Source organism: Typopeltis vanoorti, chromosome 23 (assembly GCF_054136105.1).
Source record: "Typopeltis vanoorti isolate ZY-2024b chromosome 23, IOZ_Tvanoo_1.0, whole genome shotgun sequence".
In the NCBI taxonomy this organism is placed as follows: Eukaryota; Metazoa; Arthropoda; class Arachnida; order Uropygi; family Thelyphonidae; genus Typopeltis; species Typopeltis vanoorti.
In genome coordinates this window covers 84359439-84374809 of record NC_143571.1, presented here as the reverse complement: position 1 = coordinate 84374809, position 15371 = coordinate 84359439, and the positions used below count along the sequence as shown (strand labels likewise).

The window sequence follows — 15371 nt, the reverse complement described above, 5'->3', positions numbered from 1 at the left end:
TCTACTTAACACATTTCCCTTTAATCTACTGTTTGAGAACATAGACATTGGTGACACATTTTAATTTACTAATTTTAGGATTACAACATACCGACGAGTTACATATACATCTGCACAGAAGGTTATTAGAATTAGATCTCATCAGTACTGATGAGATCTAATTCTCATCTGTACTGCACGTGAACAAGTAATAAGGAAAAAAGGGGATCCTATTGAGGATTTTTCTTCAGCTGTTGGAAATCTTAGTCTTTAGGGAACACTCAGTGAGAAAGTTTTTACCCAGGGATGAGGTTAATAGAATCAAAATGGAGGAAGAGAAGCTGATTCGGTTGGTTTGAAGCTTGGTTATGAATGAATACTGACTCAGTTGTACGTCTGTATAAACTTAGGCGAAACCAGAGATGAAATCAGTTGCATGAATAGGATAAATAGGAAGCAGAACGTCTGCGACGAATATAGTACTTGTGCGAGAGTGGTCATCAACTATCTGAATCATTTCTTGATCGGCATCAAGAAATTTTAGGAAAGTTTCTGATGCACCACAACTGACAGAACAATTATTTTAAGTTTGTGCCGATGTCGAACTTGAACAGAGTTTTACAGTTTTAGTTGAAATATATTCACAAAGTGTTAATTTCACAGCATATGTTTTAACCACATATCTGGAGATAGTCCTGAAAGCAGAAGACTTGCTGGTATGCAAGGTGTTCAATCTTTATATGTGTTTCTGAAGAAAGTATCAGTCAGAATGCGGTAGGTTGTTTTTGATGTGTGATCATCCACTGAAAAACTGGGGAATAAAGTTAATCGGGAGGTAAGAAGAAAATAGGCAAACGACTTGAATTATCGAGTGGATAGACGCTCACTTTCTTCCTTTACGTGGAAGTGTATGTTATTTCGTTAAAAGTATTTTTTCGGCTTGTTTCTCTTGCTTATTTCTGGCCTAAATTCTTCCATGGAATTCAAAAACAGGCCGAACATACTGAAACAATAACACCATCGGTGGTTCAGACAATGGATATTTATTTACTATGTAAAAAATAAAGGATACAAAATCAGATAATTGAAATAATAATATTATTATGTTCAAGGAAAATTATATGAAAACCCTATTATAGCATACGACCCTATTCAGCGCTGATAAAATTTGATAACTTAATGGTTTTCGAATAATCATAAAAAATAAGATTTGCTGTTATAGTAAAGTACAGCGTGTTGTTAAAAAAAAAGAACGCGACTTACAAAGGCACTTTTAGAAAATTATATAACAGATGACGCAAAAAAAAGTAATCTCCATATAAAAGAGCTTTCGTTATCATGGCTGTAACGTTGGGAATATAAAGAGCAATTCTGTCTAGTGCACACTCCCATCGCAATATGAACCTTTGCGTGTAGTATAAATAATTAAAGACAGAGTGAACATGCATTTCATGTGTGTGTTCCGTTGTGTTGTAGCAGCTTTAAAAGTGAATGTGATAACAGAACTGCGATCGTATGAGAAAAACAAAAATGAAGCAGATGAAAACTAGGAAGCGGGTTAGAGCACCAGTTTGTCTTCTAAATTGTTGCGAGGAAAATATTGAACTTCAATGTGTCATTTGAAGAAAGGATTTGTAATAAGATAATGACAGATGCTGATTGAACGAATGACTCGGTGAGATCAGAATCCGATTGGATTGTACTGTTGGGAAATCAGCAGGATGCATGAAGAGAGCTTTATTATTAATTGCCCTGTCTGTATAACGTATGACAAATTATTGGACATACGGGAATGTAAGTCACGTGATTTGCATGCTATCCATTGTTCTAATTTCTACTTAAAGATTCGGCTCATTTATTTTATAGCAATTTCTGTGAAGGCCTTAGATTTATTCATTCTTTTTATCTCTACTTAATGCCACTGCATCTTATCTTGTTTGTAATTGCATATTCCAACTCCGCTTATTTCTTTAGTGCCAGCAAAGAAACCGATAATCACTGACCATAATGGAGAAATCTTACAAAGCTTAATAGGTCCTCATAATGAAGGAGACAGGCTCCATCTAGTGTGCGAAACAGAAGGAGGTAAGTGGAAGAAATTGTTGGCCATCAATTAAATTGATTATTAATTATTTAAACAGTTTCCTTTGATTTGGAGTTTGTTGAGAAATCAATAGATCCACCTATATGTTTCGTTCTTCGATTTTAAAATAGATTTCTTTTCTTTTTCAGGGAAACCTATCCCATCCCTTACTTGGTGGCGAGAATCCGTCTTGTTAGACGATACCTATGAGATTAGCCCTTTGGGAGTTGTCCGGAACGAAATCGAGATATCTACACTCGAACGGCATGATCTCATGGCTGTGTTCACTTGCCAGGCATCGAACAACAATATATCCGTCCCTGTTACCACATATGTCACCGTGGACATGAACTGTGAGTCGTTTAATTAGTTTGACTTATTATTGTTTATAACATGAAGAAACACACACACACACACCCTGTAGAAACTCAGAATTGAAACGTACCAAAGCAAAACATTTGGAAAATCCATATTTAAATATCGTCAAATTACACATAAAATTGTGTTATCGATAAATACATAATATGTTAAGTAATCTTTAGTTAATAATAAAGTACAGAGGTAAGAGAAATGGCTTAATTCGTTATCCTTAGATATCGTTCTATCTAATGAGATATCCTACGTACGCAATTCAAGTCATTATTTTTTCTCTTCATGTGTTTAAAATAGATTAATTTATGATAATATTTAAATACATAAGTTTACATTGTGATACAAGGGTAGTAAATTATATCACACTATAAACATAGTAATACAGTAAGATTTTCTAGACAGATATCTAACTTTTTTTTTTTTTGGCTAAAAAAGGAATAAGGGGAAATTTTGGAAAACATTAGACTGCTAGCTGAACCCAGTTCTCACCATTGAGGTTAAATTTCCTATCCACGGCTTCCTAGATAAGAGGCAATGTTCATACGAAATTATTTATTTATATACTCGTGTTTCCTGTACGGTCGATTTTGTTGAGTTGCGTGATTAAACACCCTGCATGCTTGCACCAAAGTCTGACTGTCTCTAGATCTGGCTTGTGAAAAACAAATCTCTAGTTAGTAACTAGAATCGAATGCAAAATGGTTTCTGTCTTCTGTACACCTAGCATCATGAAAATTATTACGAGGCAATTCAGATCTATGAAGGTCATTTAGTGATTTAAAATGCAAACTTTATTTCAGTCAATGTACAATAATGACAATCTGTGTCATATGTGAATTCTATCGTTACGTGTTTTTTTTTTCAGCATTCCTTATTTTTAGAGCTTGCTTTTATACAACAAAGTGTGGGAGTAATATAGTTCTGAAATACTTCTGAAAGATAGATATGATAAGGATGTCTCACGACACGAATTTTCTGGTCATTCTCTCTCTCTCTCTTAGAATTTAGGGATACAAAAATTTGGACTACATCTTCTAACATTAGTGGCTAATAGAATTTTTGTGGTTATAGCCTTTCGGCTGTTTAGGGGCAGCTATATATACTCCACAATCTATGGAAATGACTATGAGCAAGGTGGTTTCCTACACACACAGGCTGCAGTCATAGGATATAGCACGGCAAGGGACAGGTTTCCCTGCTTGCGGGATGAAAAACCCCAAATAAACTAGTGGAAAAAACCCTGCTGTACACGCCAAAGACCGGCTAACGTGACTATGGCTGAAGAAGATCCTTAAGCTCCTCGCGTTGTCGATGGGAATCGAACCTAGGACACTCCTTCATAAAGCATATGGTTTCGAATCGCAAAGCCGCTAGGTAAACGTGAGGACCTAATAGAATTAATAACGCATAAAACATGTGATCAGAGAGAATTTTACGTGTGACATCAACACAAATCATGATTACAATATTCTCTTTTAGTGGGTTATTTTTTCATAGACTGGTATTTCGGATTATGACGTAGTCTGATGATATTACACTGCGCTAACCGTAAAATAGTGGTATGTAAATTTTCCCCACATATCACTGAACTCAGACGTTTCTTCTGCAAATATAAAATATCGCGTTTAGAAGGTCCAGTTTAGATAACTAAAGTTACTTTGAGCACTCAGAATAAATTGGCATTGCAAATCGTTTTTCTTAATTCCTCGTCCTTTCTTTAATAAAACTGATTGTTCTTCAGATTGAGACTACCGTTAAAAGGCAATAGCCCAATAGAGAATTTCGCAAACTCAATTAGCTTTCAATTAAGATGCCACGTTGCCTTTCCAGAAATCTTGATACTCTTTGTTCTCACGTAATCTTAACCAGTACATTGGCATTTATTTCCTGTCCAAAGTGGATTACTTAGCGTCACCTCCATCGTATGGACTTCATTCAATTAAATGTCACCTAAAATTATAAGGTGCTTATTTCTTGTTTTTCTTTTTCCCTTTTATTTATAAACTAAATACAAGTTAATTTTACAGATTTCTGAATTCTGTTGTTATCATAAAATTAAAACTTACGTTTATTATTTATTTATTTATTACTGTTTTAAATGAGAATAGTTTTTACACATCCATTTAGTTGACAAAGGACTAATTCGTCCCCGTGCTTATCAGCTGTGCAAATTGCCATTAAATATGAAGAACACTGTAGCCGTTTTTTTATAAAAGAGTCAAAGAACGCGCTTAAAATAGTAACGTAATTAATATGAAGCCAAGCACGCTGTAAGATATATCTCTGTATATCTCGGTGTTTTATCTCTACCCACTTAATTGTCGTAGATAAACATATAAGTGCCCGTATAATTAGGAATATGTCACTTTGATTATTCTGTTAAGTACCGTTTCTGTTGTGCTTTGAGGTTAAAATGTTCTCTCTTAAAACACAGTCGAATTGTTCCACACACACACACACACACACACACACACACACACACACACACACACACACACACACACACACACACACACACACACACACACACTAGTGGCTTGGATCCCTCTGAATCAATCTTTATTCAGTGAGAATGGTTGCTATAAAGGATAAAAGCTTGCTTACTTTTTTTGTTGTTTGGAATGAACAAACTGGTTTTGGGATATTTTGTGGGAAGGGCGGTTTGGAGATTTATTAGAAGGAAGAAGCAATGGATATATCGGAAGTAACGTATAATAGCTGGTAACTGCGTTTGCACGTATGTATGATCGAGTTTGCCTTTTTTGTGGTTGTTTGGAAGAAAAATTCCGCCTCAGAATAAAATTAGCCAACTCACCTTCATTTGAAAAGTCCTTAGAAGTCAAAAGAAAGTTTTGGATAAAGAGCACGTATAGAGTGGAAGTTTTGAAAGCAAGTAGAATGTTCATGGGTTTTATTGTTCAGAAGAAAATGTTATTTATGCTTAACCTAATTGTACAAATCGCATTTGTTACTCAGATATTCTTAAATATATTTTATGACACGTTTATATATCTGGGCATCATTCTTTTCTTCAAACAAGCATCAATTCACGTTTTGAATTAAAATGCTTAGAAGATATCTATAATTCCCTCCCCTTTTACTTGGTTTAATGTGCTGTAGTTCGGTGTTTTGTGGGATGTTGGATAACTATTTATGTGTGAAATAAATTCCTTTCGAAAAGATGACTCCCCTGTTGGTATGTCAGTCGCAAGTAGGTTCCTCGGAGGAATACTGAATTATACAATTAAATATTGTATCTTTCTCTGTGTGGTGTAGCGTGTCCTATGCGATGAGTCTTTGGACCCCAAGGAAGCGTCACTAGATAAAATAAATAAATTAAATTAAAATTATTGAAATAGTTTTATTACGCTTATATTTTATTTTTGTTTTTCGAATGTTTTGTAGTGGCTGTAATTCCTTATTTTTCTACAGTACTATAAATGGGATTATTAATCATAATTAAAATGCAAGAGTGCACGTGCATTCTCGCATATGCATTACTTATATTTTATATAAATATAAATTTAGATTTTTTCTTAAATATACTAACACTTTGAACAAAAATATTTGAAAGAACAAATATAATTTTAAAAAGTACTCAAAATTAGAATCATACAAAAATTTTAAAATTATCACAAAAATATAAGAATTCGATTTAATATGCAGAGTGGAAGGAAAGAAGCCCTTGGAGGGTAATGGATGGCAATGCTGTAGCCAGTGAAGTTCTAACTGAGGCTCAGCTATTGCTCTTACCCTCCTGCCATGATCAGAGCTTTAATAGCTCAATATAAGATGGCGAGCAGTCGTTTTTATGGTTGTTGTTATGTTCCATCGAGTCCTTTTCGACTCCTGGTGATTCTGTGAACATACATTCTCCATTCAGATCTGTCTTTGCCATATCGTTCAGAATTTCCAAGCGCATTCTAGTTGCTTCTTTAACTACATCCACCCATCTAATTCTTGGTCTTCGTCTTCTCCCGCTTCCATCAACTTTAGCAAGCATCATCTTCTCCAGACTGTCATTTGCTCGCATAATATGTCCGAAGCATGACAATTTGTGCTTGATGATGATAGCTTGGAGGGAACAATCTGGCTTTATTCTGTCTATCACTGATTTATTGGTTTGCTTTGCAGTCCATGGTATTCTTAGTAAGCGTCTCCAAACCCATAATTCAAATGCATCTATATTCCTTCTTTCACTCTTTCTCAGGATCCAACTTTCACATCCATACAGCACCACAGGGAATACCATTGCTTTCACGATTCTGATTTTTGTTGTTTTGATTTGCTAATATCTTTATCTTTAAAGATCTTGCTTAAATTTGTCATTGTTTTCTTTCCAAGTAATAATCTTCTTCTAACTTCTTCAGTAAAATAACCATCTTGATCAATTTCGGATCCTAAGAGCACAAAATTGTTAACTGCTTCCATTTTCTTCCCATCTACTTCAAAATTATTAAGTTTACATGTTGCCATAACTTTTTTCTTTTTGAGGTTAAATTTAAGATCATATTTAGCACTTTCTTCTTTAACTTTCATAATAAGTTCCTCCAAATCTTTTTTGCATTCTACTAGCAAGGTGGTATCATCTGCATACCTCAAATTATTAATATTTCTTCCACCAATTTTATTTCTTACTGAAGACTCCTCCAGCCCTGCCATTCTTAAAATGTATTCACTGTAAGTTAAACAGGTACGGAGATAAAATACTGTTATTTAAACAATATTCAAATAACAAGAATTCCGTTTGCTAAAATTAATAGTTAATAATAATGTAGTATTATTGTGATTATAGTATTAAAGTTTTCATGATTTAAATGCGTGCTGTCTGACGTCACTCATTTCTAGAGGTATTTATTTGATAGTTAGACCTCAGAGTGCTAAAATCGATGATGAACCACATCCCCTCTCTGCTGGCAAATCAGTAGAATTTGTGTGCCGAGCGAAGGGGTCACGACCTCCAGCAACAATCACCTGGTGGAAAGGAAATACGAAGATGATACGCACAAAAGAAAGAATATCTATCGATGGCTACATCACCACAAGCATTTTAATATTTACTCCAACCAGCGATGACAGCGGAAAATATCTCTCTTGCCGAGCCGAGAACAACCTTATTCCCAGTAGTGCTGTCGAAGATGGATGGAAATTAGAAATACACTGTAAGATATTTTCATTGCTTATTTCTTTTTATTATTATTATTTTCTCTATCACTTCAAGCATAATATTTAATCGAAATGTTATGTAATGGTAGCAGTTCGATTTAAAGCTTTTTGTTTTTCAACCAGCAGTGATGGAGTGAGCTGTTGTTTTTCTTTTCCACTAGATGTTCCCCAGCTGTCACTTAGACTTGGCAGCAAACTTCGCCATTCTCACATCCAAGAAGGAAATGACGTGTACTTTGAATGCAACATCCGGGCAAGTCCTTGGGTTACGGAAATTGGATGGAGATTTGAAGGTCGTGAGCTGCACACAAATACTTCGGCCGGTGTCATCGTCAGTAATCAGTCTTTGGTGCTCCAGAAAGTCCAAAGATCCAGTAGAGGGCGCTATACTTGTACAGCAACAAATACAGAAGGACAAGGAGAAAGCAATCATATCTACCTAAGGGTACAATGTAAGTTTTTTTCCCTTTTTTCTCACATCCTATTTCTTTATATTTTTATATTACAAGTAGAAATTTGCCAATATTATATAGGGATAAAGTTTTTATTCAATACTATTTTAAAAATTCTCAATATCCTTATTTTTATTTTTACTGTACAGTATTGATCTGATTTGGAAAATATATGATGGTTTGGAAAATATATGAGCGCCATCTGACACAGATGGCGCTCCTATTTTTTCTTCGGGACTAGATACATTTTTGTAACAATCTAAGCACAATGATCAGCAGAAAAATTGTAGTACTTCACACTTTATCCGATAGATGGCGCTAATTTGACCGTTTTTTTTTTTTCATATTTATATTGTAGTAAGAAATTGATAACCAGGAATCCAATTTTATCTGTGGCCAATGTATATAATTTCTAAATTAATTTATGCACTGTCTTTAAAATATTAGGGCGAAATTAAGATAATTTAATAGTTATAAAAAATGTTTTGTTTCCTTAATCATATTTCATGGTAATGCTGCACAATAATCTTGAAAGAGTTTTGGCATTTCATAAAAAAAAAAAGAAAAGAATTTTTTTTAATGTTTAATGTCAGAGCGAACTGCAGGCTTCTCATTCTCACAATCTATTATCTTGATTAAATAATTAAACTAATGTCATATTAATGAAAGGCGAATTTTTTTTATACCGTAAGATTCGTAATTTACAAGAAAACATTTCTTATATAAAACATTCAATAAATTCCAAAGAAAACTAATAAAACAAATACGTGTAACAAAAAAAAAAACATTCTTTTCAACCTAAAATCGTGAAAAAGAATAACATACGATACAATTAGTGTACATAGAACAAAAAAACTCCTCCGGAAACGATACTAAAAAGTAATTGAAGGTATAGTTAAGGTCATCAGCTTGATGGAGAATGTAAAAAGCTCTCTAAGGAATGAGCCTCTGATTGACGCCATAAAAGAGATGGGCTCGTTTGGAGAAACACACTCTCCTTCTGCGATGCCTACCTGTAATCTCCTCCATCAAGGGTTATGATCTCCTGCTCATTTGCAAGAAAGGTAAACATGAATATTATTCTGGTAAGTTTATTAGCCAATCGCTATCTATAACACTTCTCCATGAAATATTTATGCAAGCACTACGTACCAGTGAAAGGGATTATCATAAATTTTAATTATTTAAGCCAATGGTTGAAGCCAGATAAGCATTAAGGAAAAGCGGATGACTTAACTCTATCAAGCAGCTAATGCGGATGAAGATTGGATGTGATTTTCGCTGTTATTATTAGTCTGTGGGTTGCCTACAGGAAATTGGAGGCGTAGAAAAGGAATGTCTCACATATACAGAAAACACATTAGAATTAGCAGAGCTGCTTTTGACCAAACAAACTTTTTTCGTGCATTAAAAGTTCAGAAGCATTAAGAACTTGCAGTTTTATTGCAAATAAAAGGAAACAGTAATTATAATGAGTTTTTTTTATTTTTTGAAGTGTTGTTTTTTTCATTTTGAAATGGATTTTTTTATAAGAAGAAAAAAGTTTATCCTTTGTTCTAAGAAAGGCTTTTCAAATGTTAATGATGCTAGAATATGAGTAGCCTGACTTAGTAGGTTGCTCTGTGGATAAAAGCCCTTGCTTTGAAGTTAACACAAATCTTTGTTAAAACTTTGTAAGAAACTTACCAATTTGTCAAAGCCTCTTCAGGGTGAACTTGCATAGCTCTTTCTGTTCTTTTTTGCTTGTTGTATATCTGAATCCTATCCAAAAAAGATTGTAAATTTATTACAACATTCGTACCACGAGTCAGCTAAGGATTGACATGATTCAGAAATCACGCGTTATGGACTAGACATGGAACTACTTTTAAATGACTTCAGACCTTCATTAAACAGTATGGTAAGCTCACACACGATGATGAAATTCACCTATTACCCACTTGATTAGACATATTTTAAAAGAGAGAGAGAGAGTTGGTGAGGCATTCCTTAAAAAATGTACAAAACTATAAAAAAAGACGAATTGCTCAGTCTAAAAGTGAACACAGCGCGCGTGAAAGTTTTACCTAGCTAAGAGAAGATCTCCCCCAACTCCCATAAGAATCTCGTGTTTCTTCAGTAATCGACATGGACTTTTAACAGGATATCGAGTGATATTGATTTATCATTATTACAAGAACACTGCTTAATTTTTATTGAATGATATGCATACAATTTCTGTGTGCAATAAGTGATATTGAACTATGCTACAACTGTTTGTGCAGGAAGAATTTCTTCGTATCTGGCTACAACAGATCTATCTTTTCTCTTTAAATACTTGCTAATAGAGTAGAAAGTTTTTTTCTCTGCTGCGTTAAAAGCAAGAAATTATGCTCTTCTCTTAATCCTATATCCGAGCGTAAGCAAACAAAGTTTGCGCGAGGTATCTTCTTGAATAGTCCATTTATATATAAAGACTTTTCACTTCCCATTTCTCTATAACTATTTCTGACCTGAGAATTTATTAATATGGTTATAACCATTCTACTTCTTATGTATAGAAAACATATGACCTTCTACATTGATTTAACTTTAGTGTCTTCCTTGATGCAACTCATACAGATGTGACCTCAATAAAGGTCGAAACTGGTCTAGGTGGTGACCTCTGCATAAACTTCATTATGGAATACTGAAGTCGTTGATGTGAAGTCAGAAATTTCTATGTATAAATAGAGTAGTCGTGAAGGTGTTAACGCACAAATTTTGTTTATTTATCCTTGCGTAAAGGATTAAGATAAGAATAATACAATTTCTTGTCAAGTATGATATACTTGCCTCTATAGTTAGAGATAACTTTAGAAATGGACAAACTAAACAGTTGACTAGAACAGTAATGGATAATAAAATACCATACGGGTATTATTTTGTTAAATAAATAATTATACTCAGTAGATTCCCATCTCAGGCAAATAAGATGAAGCAGATTATAAATTAGGATATATTATACTAAACATTTCCTTTTTGATTGATTTTTTTCGATATTTAAAAATTGCTTTGCCTCCCTAAATGTGTTGCCTGCGTAGTCCAGTAACCTTCTTACCAAGAGACCGTCAGAAGAAAGACCATCTTCAAATTCGATAATCGTCTACAACAGGAACTTTTTTTAAACCTTGCTCAGGCAAGTATCTTTTTTTCCCCCTGCAACTCAAGAAAATCGACCATAGAACTCACTCGTTTTCGGATATAATATGCAGCATACTGGTAAGGAGTTAATACTGTTAAGTATACTGTTAACGAAACGTTGCATGCCATACTTTCCTTCCTAGAGCCAATGAAAATCATTGTTAGCCTTGGATCAGGTATCTATTATGATTAATGGTCGAGTTTGGCAGCTCACTAGTTTTCCAAACGCTAGTCAGGCCTAAATGGATTTGTTTACTCCATTTGGGAAATAAAATTTGCGTTTGCGGATTTAAATAAATATAACTGCTAGTGTAGCGTGGTTAAGATGCATATGCCACATAGGTTAATTTCTTAATGTAAACATCACTTGTTGAAGGGGTAAATATGATTACAATAATGCGTTGCCTTTTAAACAAATCACTTTAAAACACAGTGACAATTATCATCGTAGCCATTTGTGAATAATATTCGTATTTTAATGGGAACTCTATGCTATTTTTTTTTTATTTTCAGTAATTTTATTTATTTATATGGAGTTTCCTCCCTTTTATCACCCATTCCTATTGGGGCGAGTTGAGCCCCTTCATGGGAGGTTAAGTATTTATGGCTGGAGAGCCGTGTGTATTCAGGGGGCGGGTTTTTCTGCTTGCGCGATGAAAAACCCCAGATAAACTGGGGGGAGGGAAGCCCTGTATTCTCCCAAGACCGGCTAACTTGGGTATGGCTGAGGAAGATTAAGTTCCTCACGTCGGCGACGGGAATCGAACCTAGGTCACTCCCTCCCCAGGCATATGGTTGCGAAGTGCAAAGCCACTAGGCTAACCGCGCGGACTGTGGTAGTGATATGTACCATATTGTTTATTTATTGTTTTCTTTTCCCTCCTTTCAGATTCACCTGTTTGTAAGTCGAGTCAAAAAATTATTTACGGAGCTGCGAGGCATGAAGCAGTGCGAGTGGTGTGTGAAGTAGAATCTGATCCCAAGGAGCTGTCCTTTCGTTGGGAATTTAACAATTCGGCAGACAGTTTGGAGGTCGTGACTTTCGTCAATGAAGGAACAGCGAGCATTACAACATACATTCCCCGAACTGAATATGATTACGGAACCTTATTGTGTTGGGCCACAAATTCCGTTGGAACCCAAAGAGAACCATGTGTTTATACAATAGTGCCAGCAGGTAAGTTGGAGGAATTGTTATGCTATTCAAAAATATTTCTTTTCTAATTTCTATTTGCTAAGTATAAATGTGCTTTTTACCCGCGGATATATATCAACTAACAACATGTTAATATAGCGGGAAATTGAAATATTTGCTCTAAGTAAATATTTGATTGGTGTGTAAAGTATATGATTATTATTACTTGGTGTTTCAAAAATATTGAGCGATTTATTTTATTATTCGGACTATCTAGTTTAATATACTATTTCTTCATAAAAATACACTTATTATGTCTCGTAATATATTTATTTATTTTGCTCCCATCCACAAAAGGCTATTTGAATACATATAGTACATTATGTACATTATTTACCATGGATAAGCTAAGGAATTTTTTTTTATCAGTTTTATATTTATTTTTTATATAGTCCGGAAACCCCCTGTTCCAGAGACCAAACATTGAACTTTTTGAAGCTACTTCATGCCTCCAATAAGCGAAGCGGTGATCTCAACACCAATAGATAAAATTCATCTCCCACCTACGTTTACTACTACTACCGTATTTGCTCCTAAATTTGGAGGGAATCAATCGACCGTGAGATGCGGTGATTGATTCATTCAATCCAATACCCTTGGAGGGTAATGGATGGCAATGCTGTAGCCAATGAAGTTCTAACTGAGGCTCGTCTATTGCTATTACCCTCCTGCCATGATCAGAGCTTTAATAGCTCAGCAACACCTTATCCCTACACTGTCCTCTACAGATAACGGGGAAGATGAAAAGCATTCTTGCTTCGCCCCTTTAAGCCAGTCCTTATTAGGACTATTAGGATTAGGCTCCTAAATTTGACGGAAGTTAATCGACCGTGAGATGCGGTGATTAATATCCTTGGTGGGTAATGGATGGCATTGCTGTAGCCAATGAAGTTCTAACTGAGGCTTGGCTATTGCTGTTACTCTCCTGCCATGATCAGAGCTTTAATAGCTCAGCAACACCTTATCCCTACACTGTCCTCTACAGATAACGGGGAAGATGAAAAGCATTCTTGCTTCGCCCCTTTAAGCCAGTCCTTATAAGGACTATAAAGCTCCTAAATGTTTAAATTAAGATGTAATTACCTTGTTCTCAATTATGTCTATCTATATGCTAGGTCCACCAGACTCAGTAGAAAACTGTAGCATAATCAATCAGACAGAGGACTCCCTAAGCGTGGAATGTCTAGAAGGATATGATGGTGGATTACAACAACATTTCATTCTGGAAGTTCACGATACTGGCCTACATCGTTTGAAAGCTAACGTCACTGCCAGCACGCCACTTTTTGTGGTTCGGGGTCTTCCGTCGGGGACAACGTTTATTGTGGTTATTTACGCAGTGAACACTAAAGGAAAAAGTCAGTCAGTTGTACTGCGATCGACAACACTGCCCGGTCCAGAAAGTCAAACACGAAGAGGTATGATATCATTTATTTCAATATTTAATTATTTTCCATTATTCTTTTCAAACTAATTATTATTTAGATTATTTGACTGTTAATGCATATATGAAATCATAGAAAATATAATTTAAAATAGATGAAAAACCAGGAAATAAATGCATTTTAATTATATGAAATTAATAAATATTTATAATAAGCATTAAATCTTCTAAAGTACTCATTAATTTTACTCTGGGTTTATAAAATACAAGTGTATTTAATTGTGTTAAGAAAATGCATATTACTGAATTTTATTACTCATTTTATGGACGTCGCGTGAAAAGAATGGCAGACGATAATTACGTTGCGTTCATTTTCATAGTTTCCGTACAGTTTTAACGGCACGCTGTTGTTGCCAACGTTTGGCATGGCGAAGGTTTCCTTGAGTTTTATAAATACGTTTTTCGTAAGCGACGATATTTATGACATTTTCTGTTAGTTTTAATAGTATTTAATCCCCGATTACTGCTACCATGATTATGCACATTAAGCACTGAATTATGCATTGTTGCTTCGCATTAATGTTTTATAATCGGCATACGAGCGCTTCGTAAATATGTAAACGAGTTAGCGTTTCTTTTCCTCTAGATAATGTGTGGCAGCTGAATTTCAGTCCTGTGCTTATTGTCCTGATTGCAGTAGTAGTTGGATTAGTGTTTGTAGCTCTTGTGGTTGTCATGGTGATGAAATTCAAAGCAAGAAGAGGAAGAGGCAAAGGTAAAATGCATTCCTTTTTAATTTCATCGTAAATCCATTTAGCTACAAAAATAAACTTTTGTAATCATATAGCTAATTATAATTCCTAAATAACAAACACCACTAATTATACTGCATAAGTATCGTTTAATTAGTTTATGAAAGCTAAGTTAATTAGCTTCTTTAATTGGTAGTATGAGTAAAAGTAGGAAAAGTATAATAACTTGATTTTAAAACTTCAAAAAGTATTCAAGGCACTTTTCTTATTATAAACAAATAGGGTATTAATATCCTCATTACTCATTCTTTTAATTATCAAAGAATTGGAGCAAGCTAATCTTAACACTCCGAGATTTTTATACATTACTGTGCTACTTTCTGGTATAATTACTTAATTCATAAGTAATACTTGAAGAAAATTGAGAAGCGTCCATACCACCTTTTTTTTTAATTGTTTATCAAGAATATTAATTCGCAGTGCTGTTAAATTGACATAATCCTGAATTTTTTTATCCTAACTATTTAAGGATATGTTTTTAATATTCTAAAATATTTGACACCAATAAACACTTCGATGATTTCTTTTATTTATGTTTTCTAAACTATTTATTATACAAATGTTTCCTTATATATATATATAAGGAAACTTTTGTATAATAAATAATTTAGAAATTATTTTCACACACACGCGCGCGCGCGCGCGCGCGCACACACACACACACACACACACACACATGGTAATTTATAATTTTTTTTGTACTTAACATGTAAAGATGAAAAGCAGCTGCCCCATTCTGTAGCGAGTATTTATTTTGCTACAGAAG

The 15371-nt window shown here is 34.5% G+C and overlaps 1 protein-coding gene across 1 annotated transcript in view; it reads left to right on the top strand.

Moving 5' to 3' along the window:
• The window catches only part of LOC150094042 (irregular chiasm C-roughest protein-like), a 159347-nt gene that overhangs the window by 121770 nt on the left and 22206 nt on the right, over positions 1-15371 (top strand). The window contains exons 3-9 of the mRNA XM_090412757.1: positions 1954-2064; positions 2212-2415; positions 7300-7596; positions 7762-8052; positions 12104-12391; positions 13525-13827; positions 14440-14568. Coding sequence (XP_090268883.1) covers positions 1954-2064; positions 2212-2415; positions 7300-7596; positions 7762-8052; positions 12104-12391; positions 13525-13827; positions 14440-14568 — 1623 coding nt within the window. The remainder of the gene's footprint in view (positions 1-1953; positions 2065-2211; positions 2416-7299; positions 7597-7761; positions 8053-12103; positions 12392-13524; positions 13828-14439; positions 14569-15371) is intronic.